This window comes from Cryptomeria japonica, chromosome 7, assembly GCF_030272615.1.
Source record: "Cryptomeria japonica chromosome 7, Sugi_1.0, whole genome shotgun sequence".
Lineage (NCBI taxonomy): Eukaryota > Viridiplantae > Streptophyta > Pinopsida > Cupressales > Cupressaceae > Cryptomeria > Cryptomeria japonica.
In genome coordinates, this window is record NC_081411.1 from 580,816,372 (window position 1) to 580,828,983 (window position 12,612).

Consider the following 12,612-nt stretch of genomic DNA (forward strand, 5'->3'; position numbering starts at 1 on the left):
TTTGCTTACAATTGAGTTGGCTAACAATCTTAACATCTCAAAGGTACACCTAGAAGGGGATTCTAAAATCGTTGTTGATGCAATTGCGAAGGGATCTTCTCTAAGTTGGTGGATAAATAAATTGATTTCAGTAATTTGTTCAAAGTTATGCTCCTTCCAAGATTTTTGAATTTCGCATATTAAAAGGGCAGGGAATGGAGTGGTGGACTTTCTGTCCAATGTGGCATGTGAGTTGTATCTTTTTGTCACCAGATGGTGGGGTAGTGATGATGAGGTAATTCCTTCGCCAACCTAGCTCGAAGTCGTTTAGTACTTTTGGCAAGAAAAGTCTATGCTATTTCTGGCAAGGACTTGTCATTTAAATGAACTTGCATTAACTCTTTACATAAAAATCTTGCAAATTCATGCCAACCTAGCCTAGCTAAAAGGGCAGCAGATAGTTATGGGACTCTGCATTAATGAGGAATGTTTGTTGAGCTTTGTGTTGCACTTTGAGAGTGGCTTCATTCACAACCTTTTCTTGAAATTTCAATTGCCTTGTAGTGTCTTCCCGAGTGCAGGCGAAGTGAAGTGGTTTTACTGTGATACAAGTGACATGGAAGCTAACTTCACCCTGAAAACCAAGAGGCGAATGTGCCTATTCTTGGGCCTTGTCTCGAAGAGAAGGCTAAGAAGGATGTTCCTGTCTAATGACGAACGGGTGATGAAGAGTGTACAATTCATTTTGGGTGAAGGCCTAGGCGTTGTGAGGCATCGTTACAAGAACAATATGGATGTTTACTCGCTTATTCTGTCGTGGGGTTTTGGACCTGCAAATTTCTATTGACTTAGTTAGACAGGTGATGGAAGCGATTGTTCCTGAAGTTTTTCTTTTGGGCATGGAGTTAATTCTGAATGGGGAGTTCCTAGAGTTGGTTTTGGCATTTGTAAGGGCATTCAGAACTAGAATAAGCTAGAATAAGGGGGGGTGCCATTAATCCGCATGCACTCGATAGTTGGAGGGTTCTATATCTTGTTAATTCGAGTCATTAATCAGCCCGCTAGCCCTTTCAAATAGTAGGGGCCTGCACTCGATAGTTGGAGGTATCTCGATGTTGTAGGGGCCCACCCAACAACTATTCTAAGGGGGGGGAGGGGGGGTGGGGGGTTATATTGCCACCCTTCATAACTATGCCCCCTTATCTTAGCAAGCTGATTAATTAACCAACCCCACACACACCTGCTAGAGTAAGCCATCGAATCAGTAACTATAGTTCGTCAAATGCGAGTTAATCGAATCGGCCTTATTATGTAGTTCACCTGCTGTCTCGAAGCTAGAATAAGCTAGCAATTAGCTAGCCCCCACCCAGGGTTCTATAGTTGCTGATTCGCTCGATTCTAGTAGGTTTCTCGCCCTAAAATTCTATGGGGCAGAGGGTATCTCTAATTGAGTTAGGAGGGGCAAGGGTGGGTGGGAGGCCCCTACTACCCACTTAAGAGAAATGAGACCGCACATCCTAGCCCATCTGCCTCACATCAATCTCTAAAGGATCAATCACTTTTTTGATGAGGTCGTCGTACATCCATCGCTGATCCTAGCACATCCACCTCACATCGACCTCTATGGGGCCCCTACTATTCTAAGGGGGGTCGCTTGAACAGTAACTATAATTGGAGGGGGGTGGGCATGTTACATATAGAATCGTCGACTGAACAACTCACAACTGGCTATGATCCTGCCTTTCCTGCTGGTGAGATGGGAACTAGGTAAGTTGAATCTCCTGAATTTGGAAGCTTGGAACTGGCTATGGCTCTCGATCTTCATCTCGAATTGCTGCAGCCATTGATGCTAGGGTGCTACTGAAATAATTGATCAATTTAATGTAAAAAGGCACTAATAAAACCACACTATTGTTCGGCCTAATGTCGATTGAGTAGTTCAGCCTAATTAGGAAATGGTTCCTAAGCTGAATGGCCAATTCAGCCTATTTATTCCAATTACTTATGTCTCGCTCAAGGTTGCTTTTGGTTATTGATAAAACAATAAAATAAAAATACAGCTTTTGTTTAATTTGTTACAATTCCAAAACCAACTATTAAGCGGATAACACAAGTATGTTGCTACTACTTAATAATCGTTCAAAGACTACGCTCTACCGAGTGGTTGAAGGGAATTACATCCCCTTTGTGAGATGGCGGGAGGATGGAACTAAAGCACGATATAGAGAGGAGGCGAGGAGGGGATGGGAAGCCATGAAGGTTTCTGTGCAATTAATGGAAGTTGAGGCAATGTTGCAATAGGCTATAGAGGAGGAGAGAGCACTAGCTTGTAGGTGATTAAGGCTGAGGAAGCGAAAGGTGAGCGGAGAGCAAACCCTGGCTTTATCCCCGGGTAGCTCTTTGTGAATTGTTTTCAGTTATGTGCTATATTGATTCTGGTTGGGAGTTTATTTCTTGTTTTGTGCTCTTGGACTATGACATTTTCATTTTGTTTAATCTTGTTCTATATTGACTAGAGGCAAATTTGTGCGTAGCGATACTGTAGAATTTTTTGGGGGTTGGCGATCTATAATATGATGGTTTTGGATGGGTGGTATTGTTTGGTTAGGTGGTTTTGTTGGGGATTTATGGCAGAAACTATTTCCCTTTTTTGGAGTTGTACTTTCCTTTATCTATCTTAATAAAATCTAATATTATTGATAAAAAAAAATTGTATTTATATGATATATGTTATAATATATATCTAAGTATATTATGTATTTTAATCGATTATATTTAGATTGCAATCCCGATTAATAATTATTTAAAATTCTATAATTATTTCAATGTTTTAATTGAATAATTTTTAATTCAATTTAGGTAATTACAAGTAATGAGTTTATGGTTTGAAAAAATGAATTGTAATTGAAAACTCATATATTAAGGAAAGGAATGAAACAAGTGCTCATGTACATGAAGAAAAATATATTTGTAGTTGAATTAGCCAAATTTATATTTAACAAAAGTAATGCTCTATTTGCAATAAGGAAGCATGATATTAATGTTTCCATTAGAACACATCAATATCCACAAAATAAATGATATAAAACTTATACATATAAAATTAAATTATATAACAAATATATGGTTTTCAACTTATAAATGAATTAGTTATTTCTCCTTCCCTCTCTGTATACCTCTACATCTATGTTCATGTCTATCTTATCTCTTCTTTTAGCTCTCTCTATATATCTTCTTATCTCTCCATCTCTCTACCCCTATATCTCTCATTCTCTCTACCTCTTTATATATATCACTTCATATCTCTATCTCTATCTTTATCTTTCTATTTCTCCTTCTCTTATTCTCTCCTCTCTCCCTCTCTATATATTTATCTATTACCTCTCTATCTATCCATCTTTTGTCTCTCTCTTTATGTATTCATCTACTTCTCTCCATACCCCTCTCCATCTCCTTCTCCATCTCTATATCTATCTTCTTCACCATCTCTATTGCTTACCTCGGTCTCTTAACCGTCTCCCTCTCTCGCTCTTCCCCCCTTTATCTCTCCCTCTTTGTATCCCTCTCTCCCCATTGCAAACATAACATGAGCATGTTTGTAATTGAGTCTTATTATCTTCCTAATTCAAAGGTTATTTTGATCATGCTTGGACCCCTATAAGTGAATGCATAATTGATTTGAAGTTTTCAGTTCTCCATTTAGACTTTTGTTGCACAGACAACATCAATTGCTAAATGTCCTACCAATTTACCTGATGTACTACACAAATGTATGCAATCTACAGACCAAAATTTCCCCTTAGTGATCTTCCACTCTTATTTGGCGTACCCATTGAACACCAAGGTGCAATTGCTTGTTATGAATTAAAAACTAATAAGGAGGTGAACAAAAGTTAAAAATGACAACACTACTTTTTTTTTAACATAAAGTTTATTGTACATGCATAGAAATCATTAATAAGAAATGAATTTTTTTTTAAAATATAAAATTTATTGTACATGCAAAGAAGTCATTAATAAGAAATGACATTTTTTTTTTTAAATATAAAGTTTATTGTACATGCATAGAAGTCATTAATAAGAAATCACAACTCTCTTTCAAAAATTTAATTCTATGTGACATTTGATGTAAAATTTATAATTTGAAGAAAAGAAAAATTGAATTTTATTCTTAGGGTTTGCAATATAAGTCAATAAAGAAAAAGATAAATAGTATTTTTTAAATTATTAAAAAATAAAATAAAATTATATACTATAGAACTGTGACAGAAACTATTATCCTGGTCGAAACTAATAATAAACATTACTACAATCTTCAATATAATTAGAAAAAAATTTCACTCTACTGAAACAAATACGGAGCAATAATATAATTGAGTTAAGAAGGTCAAAGCAGGGAACTGCACTTATGATCGTATGGCAATGTGTGCAACCCAGGTGCTGGATAGCCGCTGCCACGTGTGCCCACATCTCCTAAACACTCAATAAACTCGGGTACTAAAACCACCTTCTAGACGCTGCTTAGCTTCCAGGAGAGAAGAAATTTGGGGTAATTGGATACTAAATTCCTTCTAGACGCTTCTTAGCTTCCACGAGATGAGAAAATGGGGCTAATTGGGTACATGATATCGTTATCTAGGTGTGGTGTTGGGTTACGTTTGCAGTGCAGTCGAAGACAAGGAAATGGATTTCTGAGGTCAGACATGACATCACACCCAATATTTTCTCGGTCAAGACTGGTCTTTAAATGGGAACAACAAAGCATTCAAACTAGCAGTCCAAGCCCAAGGCGGCGGACCCAGTCAACATTTCCCCTCTTTAAAAGTACAGGTTTATTCTGCCCTTCTCATCTCTTCCAATCTCTCTGCCTCCCATTTCTATTAACTATGTCTCGAAAATCTGCAAATAACATTGTCAATAATGTCGGTGTGGCTGTGCAGACAGACTGGAACAACAGACAAGCCAACAATTCCTTCAATTTGAATGTCAGAAGGATGTTTGAATTTGTCAGCCAATATGGTAAATTATTGGCACTTCCCCACTAGGTTTTTTAGGGTTTCCTGGAAGGGTTTCTGTTTGGAATTTTATATGAAGAATTGTTTGTATAGATTAATGGTTGAAGGGCCAATTTATAAAAAAATTAAGTTGTTTTTGGAGTCAATTGTGTGTTTTCATATCTGTTTGGATCATATTGAGAAGAGGTTTCTGTCTGTCCTCTAGATAATAGATCTCTAAGTATAGTCTTCTTGATTATTGATGTTTAGTGTAGGATGAATCTTCTTTTTTATTATGGATTTGATAAAAATGAAAACATATACAATTGATTTTAGAAGTAATTTTTTTTGAATATTACATGAAATCAGAAGAAGAAGATGACTCTGACTCTCCACTTGCTGATTATGATTATGATTACGGATCTCCGAGTGTACTTTTTCTGATTATTGATTGTTGAGTGTAGACTAAATCTTCTTTCTGATTAGGGATTCAATATAAAAACATGCATAGAAGCAATCTTTTGAATACTATGTGAAAAATTTATGCCCAACTGAGTGTAGACCATATCTTATTTCTGATTAGGGATTCAATAAAAAAACATAAATAGAAGCAATCTTTTGAATACAACATGAAACTGTGAAAAACTTATGCCAAACTGTGACTAATTGATGTTATTTTGGTTTGATTGATTGTAAATAACAGATACTGTTGCCAAGACTAAGCTGACAACCTTGAATGACAAGCTGAGCAGTCTTGAAAGACAGATGGAGGTCCTTGAAGCCCAAATGACCACAGTCATGACTACTTCTAGTCAGTTTTAGCACTTGTGGATTAGTCCTCATGAATTGTTCAGAAAGCCCTCTTTTGGTATACAGGTCTGGCGAAATTTTTGAAGATTGGATGACTGTGATTATACATGGGTTGTACATGGTTGAATAGAGGAATCGACAGGATAGATAAATAGAGCTGGGAGCTCTTGGTTTATACTGTACTTCTCTATTATTGTATCGATCACCTGTTCTATATATATATGGAGCTATATTTTTCCTTTACACCATACAGTAATACCATATTTTCACTGTTGTTTCTCTCTCTCGACTGAAATTTCATGGATTCATTAGTAAATTGTTTGAAGAGGCTCGATCTTAGATACCTTGTAGTTGGCATTAGCCTCTAATGTTTCACAGATTTAGGGCACTTTCATATTGCCAAATTAAAGGGAATAAGTTTCAACTGAAAAGAATTGGTGAAGATAATTGCAGGCTTAATAAAGTGTGGTTCAAGAGGAGAAGATACACCAGCCTTTCGTATTTGGCTGGATATCTGTTTGTTTACAATTTTTTATATTCAAGCAAAATCTAGAGGATTCCAGTCCACCTCTAATGTCAACTCGGTAACCCTAAATTCTCTCCCCCTTTTGCCCAGCCTTAAACGTTGCATCATTATGATACTGATGGAGTCCAATAATTGTCAAGACACCAAAATAGACATCAATTGTTAACTTCCAATGATACATCTAGATATTTGCTACAAATCAAAGGGAGAATCTTCTTATAATGGTTAATTAGTATTTTCAACTTGTATATTGTTTAGGTTTATATTTATTTTAAGAAAATGTGATAATATATTTATACATGATCAATGGTTATTTCTTTTGTAAATGATTGTAATTATTTAATTTTATTTGACCTATTTATTTGATTGTTACACGATTCCACCCACCAATCTATAACCATGATCAATTATGATCCTCCTTTTTTATATGAAGTTATAGTCATGAGGTTATTTTTGTCAATACAAACTAACCAACCTTTTACCTTTCTTGTTCAAGTGCAAATTTTACCTTTCTTGTTCAAGTGCAACTAGGTACATGTTTATGGAGTTTGGTATTGTAAGCATTGAAATTAAAATAAGAAATAAAAAGGACTCAAATAAAGAAATCAAATCAATTTCCTACTTTATCAATCTTAGTGCAACCTTCAAATAAGAAAGATGTGAGTAACCTTGTTTGAATGTGGATAAAGGAAATGATCTTATCTTTAGATTTTCTTGTGAAAAATCTACTAAGAGGTAAGGATAAAAATCGTGACAATGAATCAATTCATTTGGGAATGGAAATCTACCAATTCAAGGACTTGGGATGAAGCAAATGATCTTATGTTTATACTTTCTTGTGAAAAATCTATTAAGTGATAAAGATAAAAATGGTAACAATGAGTCAACTCATCTAGAAATAGAAGTTTACCAATTCAAGAACTTAAGAGGATAATAGAAGATTATTTATTTATTTGATGGATAATTGTGTACATAAAGTTTCCTTTTATAGATTGAGTTGATTGAGAAGTACTTTCTAAATTGAAACATAGTTAATTTGATGGATAAAGATTGAGTTTAGAGTGGATACAAAAAATTTAAGTTGATAATTAGCATGTAATTAATAAAATGGATAAATTGGGTTAACAAATAAATGATAGAATTAAGATAAATAAATGACAATTAAGGATTGAGTATTAAGAGAATAGTTAAGGGTAAGGTCCTATGGAGAGAGGCTTCCTAAAAAAAATAGTGGGTGTTGCTAAGATACTTTAGCGATATTTTAAAGATGTTGATCCTATAAATTTACTATTGGAGTTCAACTTAAAAGTTTAAACTCCAAAATTTAGGGAAGCTAGTGGTCTCATGAAGAATTGTGTGAATAAAAATTAATAATTAAACGTTTTTTTTCTTCTATATTTTTAATGGGAGGATTCTAAAATATTAGCTAACTGACAAGAGGCAAAAAAAATTCCTAAGCTAGTGGAGCAATTTGTAGCCCCACCCCAATTTCACGTGCTGAAATATGCAAGTCCTAAACTATTTTTCAAAAAAAGATTCCAAATAACCTTGCGTTTCCATGCTTGAATGTTGTAAATGATGAAATAGGGAATAAGGAAAATCACAAGATCCTTAACTATCAAAGCAATTTCAAACATAAATCAATGAAATGAAATGCATAAATGAAATAATTAAACAATTAACATAATTGAAAACTTCTTCAATTGCATTGTAGCTTCCATTGCTCTTCTCCTTAGTTGTTGTTGAATGGCTCTCAGGTATTGCATTGATTTCCTGCATTGAATAGCAACTATTTTGAAGTCTGTGATCTAGCTTGAAAATGAGAAAATGGATTGAATTTATAGAATTTTAACACAAAGGAGGTGAAGATTTGAACTCAAGTGTTGATAGATAGTGAACTGAAATTGATTGATCAGTGAACTCAATAGATTGATCTGTTAACAAAATTGATTGATTTGTTAACTCATTTGATTGGGGAGTCCACTAGATTGATTGGATAGTGAACTGAATAGACTAGTCAATTGACTGAATAGATTGATTAGAAGACTGAATTGATTGAAGAGATGACAGCTAGATGGATTAGAAGACTGAATTGATTGATTAGTCAGAAAAAGCTGATTTTGAGTGAAAATGGGTGATTGAAGAGTTAACTGATTAGTCAACTGATTTGATCAATCAATTTGATTTCAACATGTGTTGTAGGATTTTGAAATTGAATTTGATTTTCAATTTCAATTTGGATTTGAATTTGGACTTTCGAATGTTGAAATGCACATGAAATTAACTGAAATTCACATTTGGTGAAATGTTAATTTGGAAGAAATGAAATTAAGTGAAATTCGAATTTGGGGAATTAGGAGAATAATTAATTAATTTAAATAATTTAAATGAAACTAATTTAAACATTAGAAATCGAATTTAATTAAATAATAAAGATTATTTAACTAAGGAAAATGTTGCAATTAATTAAATAATTATTTAATATGTAGAAGAGGATTAACTGATTAAATTGATTTGAGAATAGAAATTGAATAATTAGCAATGTTGAATGTGATTGATCAGAATAAATAATTAGTTTAATCAAATAATTAAATAATTACTTAATTAAATAAATGAATAATTAGTATGCGATCAATGAGAAATTTTTAGGTGTCTACATTTTCCCCTCTTTGACACAATGTCGAAATGACATTGTTTCAAAGAAAACAAAAAATTATGCCCCAGTAGGCCCTAGCGACACCTAGGATGTAAATATGCCCCCCTTGGAAAAAGTGGTCGAAAAATTATGAAATTAAGACCATTTTTTAGAAAATATGCTAGTAATCGATCATGTGAAGTTTGGTGAGGTTTCGATCTTGTTTGATATGGCTACAATTGCGTTGAAGTTGGAGGGGACCACTATCGTTAAGGTGGCAAAAACCCTAATTTTGAGCTATAAATTGAAAATTGGGTTTGATTTGAGCTCATTTGCGCTCATTTGCTTTGTAGGAGTTCCTTTGAGATTTTAGTGCTTTCAGCGTTCTTGGAGCGAGATGGCGGGTCACAAAGAGAGGCTGCATTTGTCTGAGTGAGTGCGATCATATCAAAGACCTCCCGACACTGGGGACATGGTGAGTCTTCCAAAAATTATCTATTTTTATCTGATTTTTTCCAAATTTTTTATCGATGTCTGGAAGTGCAAAAATTATCTAATCTGCAACTGATAGTCGATTTATTCGCAATTGCTAATAAAAATGCGCAATTGATAATATTAATTCGCAATTGCATTTTTTCTCACAATTGAAAATATTAATTCGCAATTGAGAATTTTAGTTGCAATTGCTTTTATTGGTTCACAATTGCTATAAGTGATCCACATTTGCTTTAAGTGATCCACAATTGCTATAATCAGTTCGCATTTGACATTATATTAATATTTTTGTGTTTTCCCTTGATGTGAATGACATATCTAATTCATTTTTATGTTCACATGTCTCAAATGCAGGAGAATTATCCAGTCTTGATTGTGAGACAGATGAGGTCAAATGGTCTTGATCGACACCATGAGTTAGATGTTGAGGATATAACGCTCTGCTTCGACACATTGGATTATACCATATAGTGCACTTGCCTGAGGTTACAGCCAACAAGGCCATGATTACTACCTTGATTGAGCGATGGCATTCAAAGACTTGCTCATTTCATCTTCCAACATGTGAGGCATCCATCACACTTGAGGATGTGTGGCGTATTCTACACATTCCCATATTTGGTGCACGGGTTACATTTGATTGCAGTGATGGAGTATCTTCCTTGTGCACTTTGTTCGAGTGTTCCGAGGATGATCTTCATATCTGAGGTCGTTATGAGATTCATTGGGATGATCTAGATTATGATGATCTCACTGTTGTTCTTTGTTGCACTATTGCTGGATTGTTGATCCTTGATAGACGTACCCATGATTTCCCTATTGGATGGGGACGAGTGATTCATGATATGATTATTGATAGACGAGTGTTTGCTTGGGGTCCTTGCCTTCTTGCCACTTTATATCATCAGATGCATGGGATTGTATATTTGCAGCAGAAATCCATTGGATGTGGTGTTACTTTGCTCTAGATATGGGCTTGGGAGCACATTGCTATATTTCGTCCTATGATACATGTTGATTTATAGCCAAAGCAGCCATATTCTTATAGATATACTATTGGACTGAGACATAGGGCGTCGGGTAACATTTTGTATTAGCGTCATCAGATTGATACCTTACAGTACTTCTCATGCAAACCTTATCTTACTTGCCCCGGTTGGGCTAATGAAGCCCAACACCTTCCTTTTTGTCGACAGTAGAGATACCTTATTGGGAAAGATGTTGGTGGTCATAGGGTTATTGATATGCATCTTCCTGGCCATGTACTCTGACAGTTTGGGGAGATACATGGTGTTCCAGATTTACAACCTATTTTGTTTGTACTACTTGAGAGATCGATGATTGGGGTGTATGTGTGCAGCCTCATGTTGTCATTGCAGAGTTTGATGCTCTTGCTCCTATTCAGTGGGGTTGGTTAGTTGGTGTTGCGGATCCAGGGACTACAACATGATATGGTGTATGGTGGATGCATCATAAACCCATACCTTTGAGAGATCCGACAGTTCTAATTGCAGCTCAGTAGATTAGGCATAGCAGGAGTCCCAGGGGGAGAGCGAGAGGATGAGGGAGAGATGGTGGGGGACAAGATGGAGGAGGGAGAGATGGAGGGCAGAGAGATGGAGGTTGAGGAGGACGGGACATGGGTCAGATAGATTTGATAGCAACAATTGCAGAACGGGTTGAGCGTGGAGAGGAGTATGTGGATATTGGTGGAGACACTACATCTATGAGCAGTTCTGGTGAGAGTGATGAGTCAATATCAAGTTCATCGAGCAGTGATGGGGATGAGGGTGGGGATAGTGGATATGATGTTGATATGCCCCAGGCCATGGAGATAGGAGGTGTGGAGGGAGGTGATGAGGAGGGACTGAGGGCTCTGAGGGCTCAGGTTAGGATTTTGGAGGACTTGGTTACTACCTTGCGGTAGCGGCAGATGGAGGATACAGATCAGTATCGGTGGGTGATGGAGGAGCTGACTACAAAGAGGGATTAGATAGCCGCTAAGAGAGATCGGCTACAAAGGGGGAGGGATGAGGCATTCAGGCGGGCTCAGATCAGCATGGATGCATACGATCAGTTATTTGGGCCAGTGACAGAGGCATGGAACCAAGCAGATAGATATTTTGTTGTTGCACAGGAGGCTATATACTATAAGCAAGCTTATGAGAGAGTCGTTCCTGAGGGCCAAAGAGAGCCTATTTTTAGCACTTTCATGGGGAGGAGATCGAGTCGGTCTACCTCTCTACAGACTAGCAGTGGAGGAGTGATGGGTCCACCTAGGGCATTGTCGGGACAGACTGGAGTTAGGTGAGATACGCCTACTGATAGAGGCAACATCAGTTGAGATGCTTTGTTATTGATGATGTATCATAGATACGATGTATTTTGACACATTGATGAGATATATGACATTCATTTTTGGCAATGAGTTATGACTTATTCTATGATCTAATGTTTTTGCTTTTATTTTATGCTTATTTGATTATGCAACTAATGTGAATGTGATATGATGTAGTCTATGTGATGTACCTTTATTTTATGATATATGAATCTATGTGTGATGATGATATAAAATTTGACTAAGTGAAATGCTTGTGACAATGCAAATCTTACACAAAATGGGAATGTGCAAAAATGACCTAATGCAACATTATATGCAAAAATGACCTAATACAAAGAGGGATCGGATAGCCGCTAAGAAAGATCGGCTACAGAGGGAGAGGGATGAGGTAGTCAGGTGGGCTCAGATCAGCATGGATGCATACGATCAGTTATTTGGGCCAGTGACAGAGGCATGGAACCAGGTAGATAGATATTTTGCTGCTGCACAGGAGGCTATATACTATAGGCAGGCTTATGAGAGAGTCGTTCCTGAGGGCCAGAGAGAGCCTAGTTTTAGCGCTTTCATGAGGAGGAGATCGAGTCGGTCTACCTCTCTACAAACTAGCAGTGGAGGAGTGATGGGTCCACCTAGGGCATTGTCGGGACAGACTGGGGTTAGGTGAGATACGCCTACTGATAGAGGCAACATCGGTTGAGATGCTTTGTTATTGATGATGTATCATAGATACGATGTATTTTGACACATTGATGAGATATATGACATTCATTTTTGGCGATGAGTTATGACTTATTCTATGATCTAATGTTTTTGCTTTTATTTTTTGCTTATT

General features: G+C 36.2%; 1 protein-coding gene across 1 annotated transcript; it reads left to right on the forward strand.

Moving 5' to 3' along the window:
* The first annotated feature begins 4,544 nt into the window (after positions 1-4,544).
* On the forward strand, positions 4,545-6,026 carry LOC131048412 (uncharacterized). The gene is made up of 2 exons (XM_057982371.2): positions 4,545-4,998; positions 5,677-6,026. The coding sequence occupies exons 1-2, from the start codon at positions 4,584-4,586 to the stop codon at positions 5,793-5,795; spliced, it is 534 nt and encodes a 177-aa protein (XP_057838354.2). The 5' UTR covers positions 4,545-4,583; the 3' UTR covers positions 5,796-6,026.
* The last annotated feature ends 6,586 nt before the right edge of the window (positions 6,027-12,612 follow it).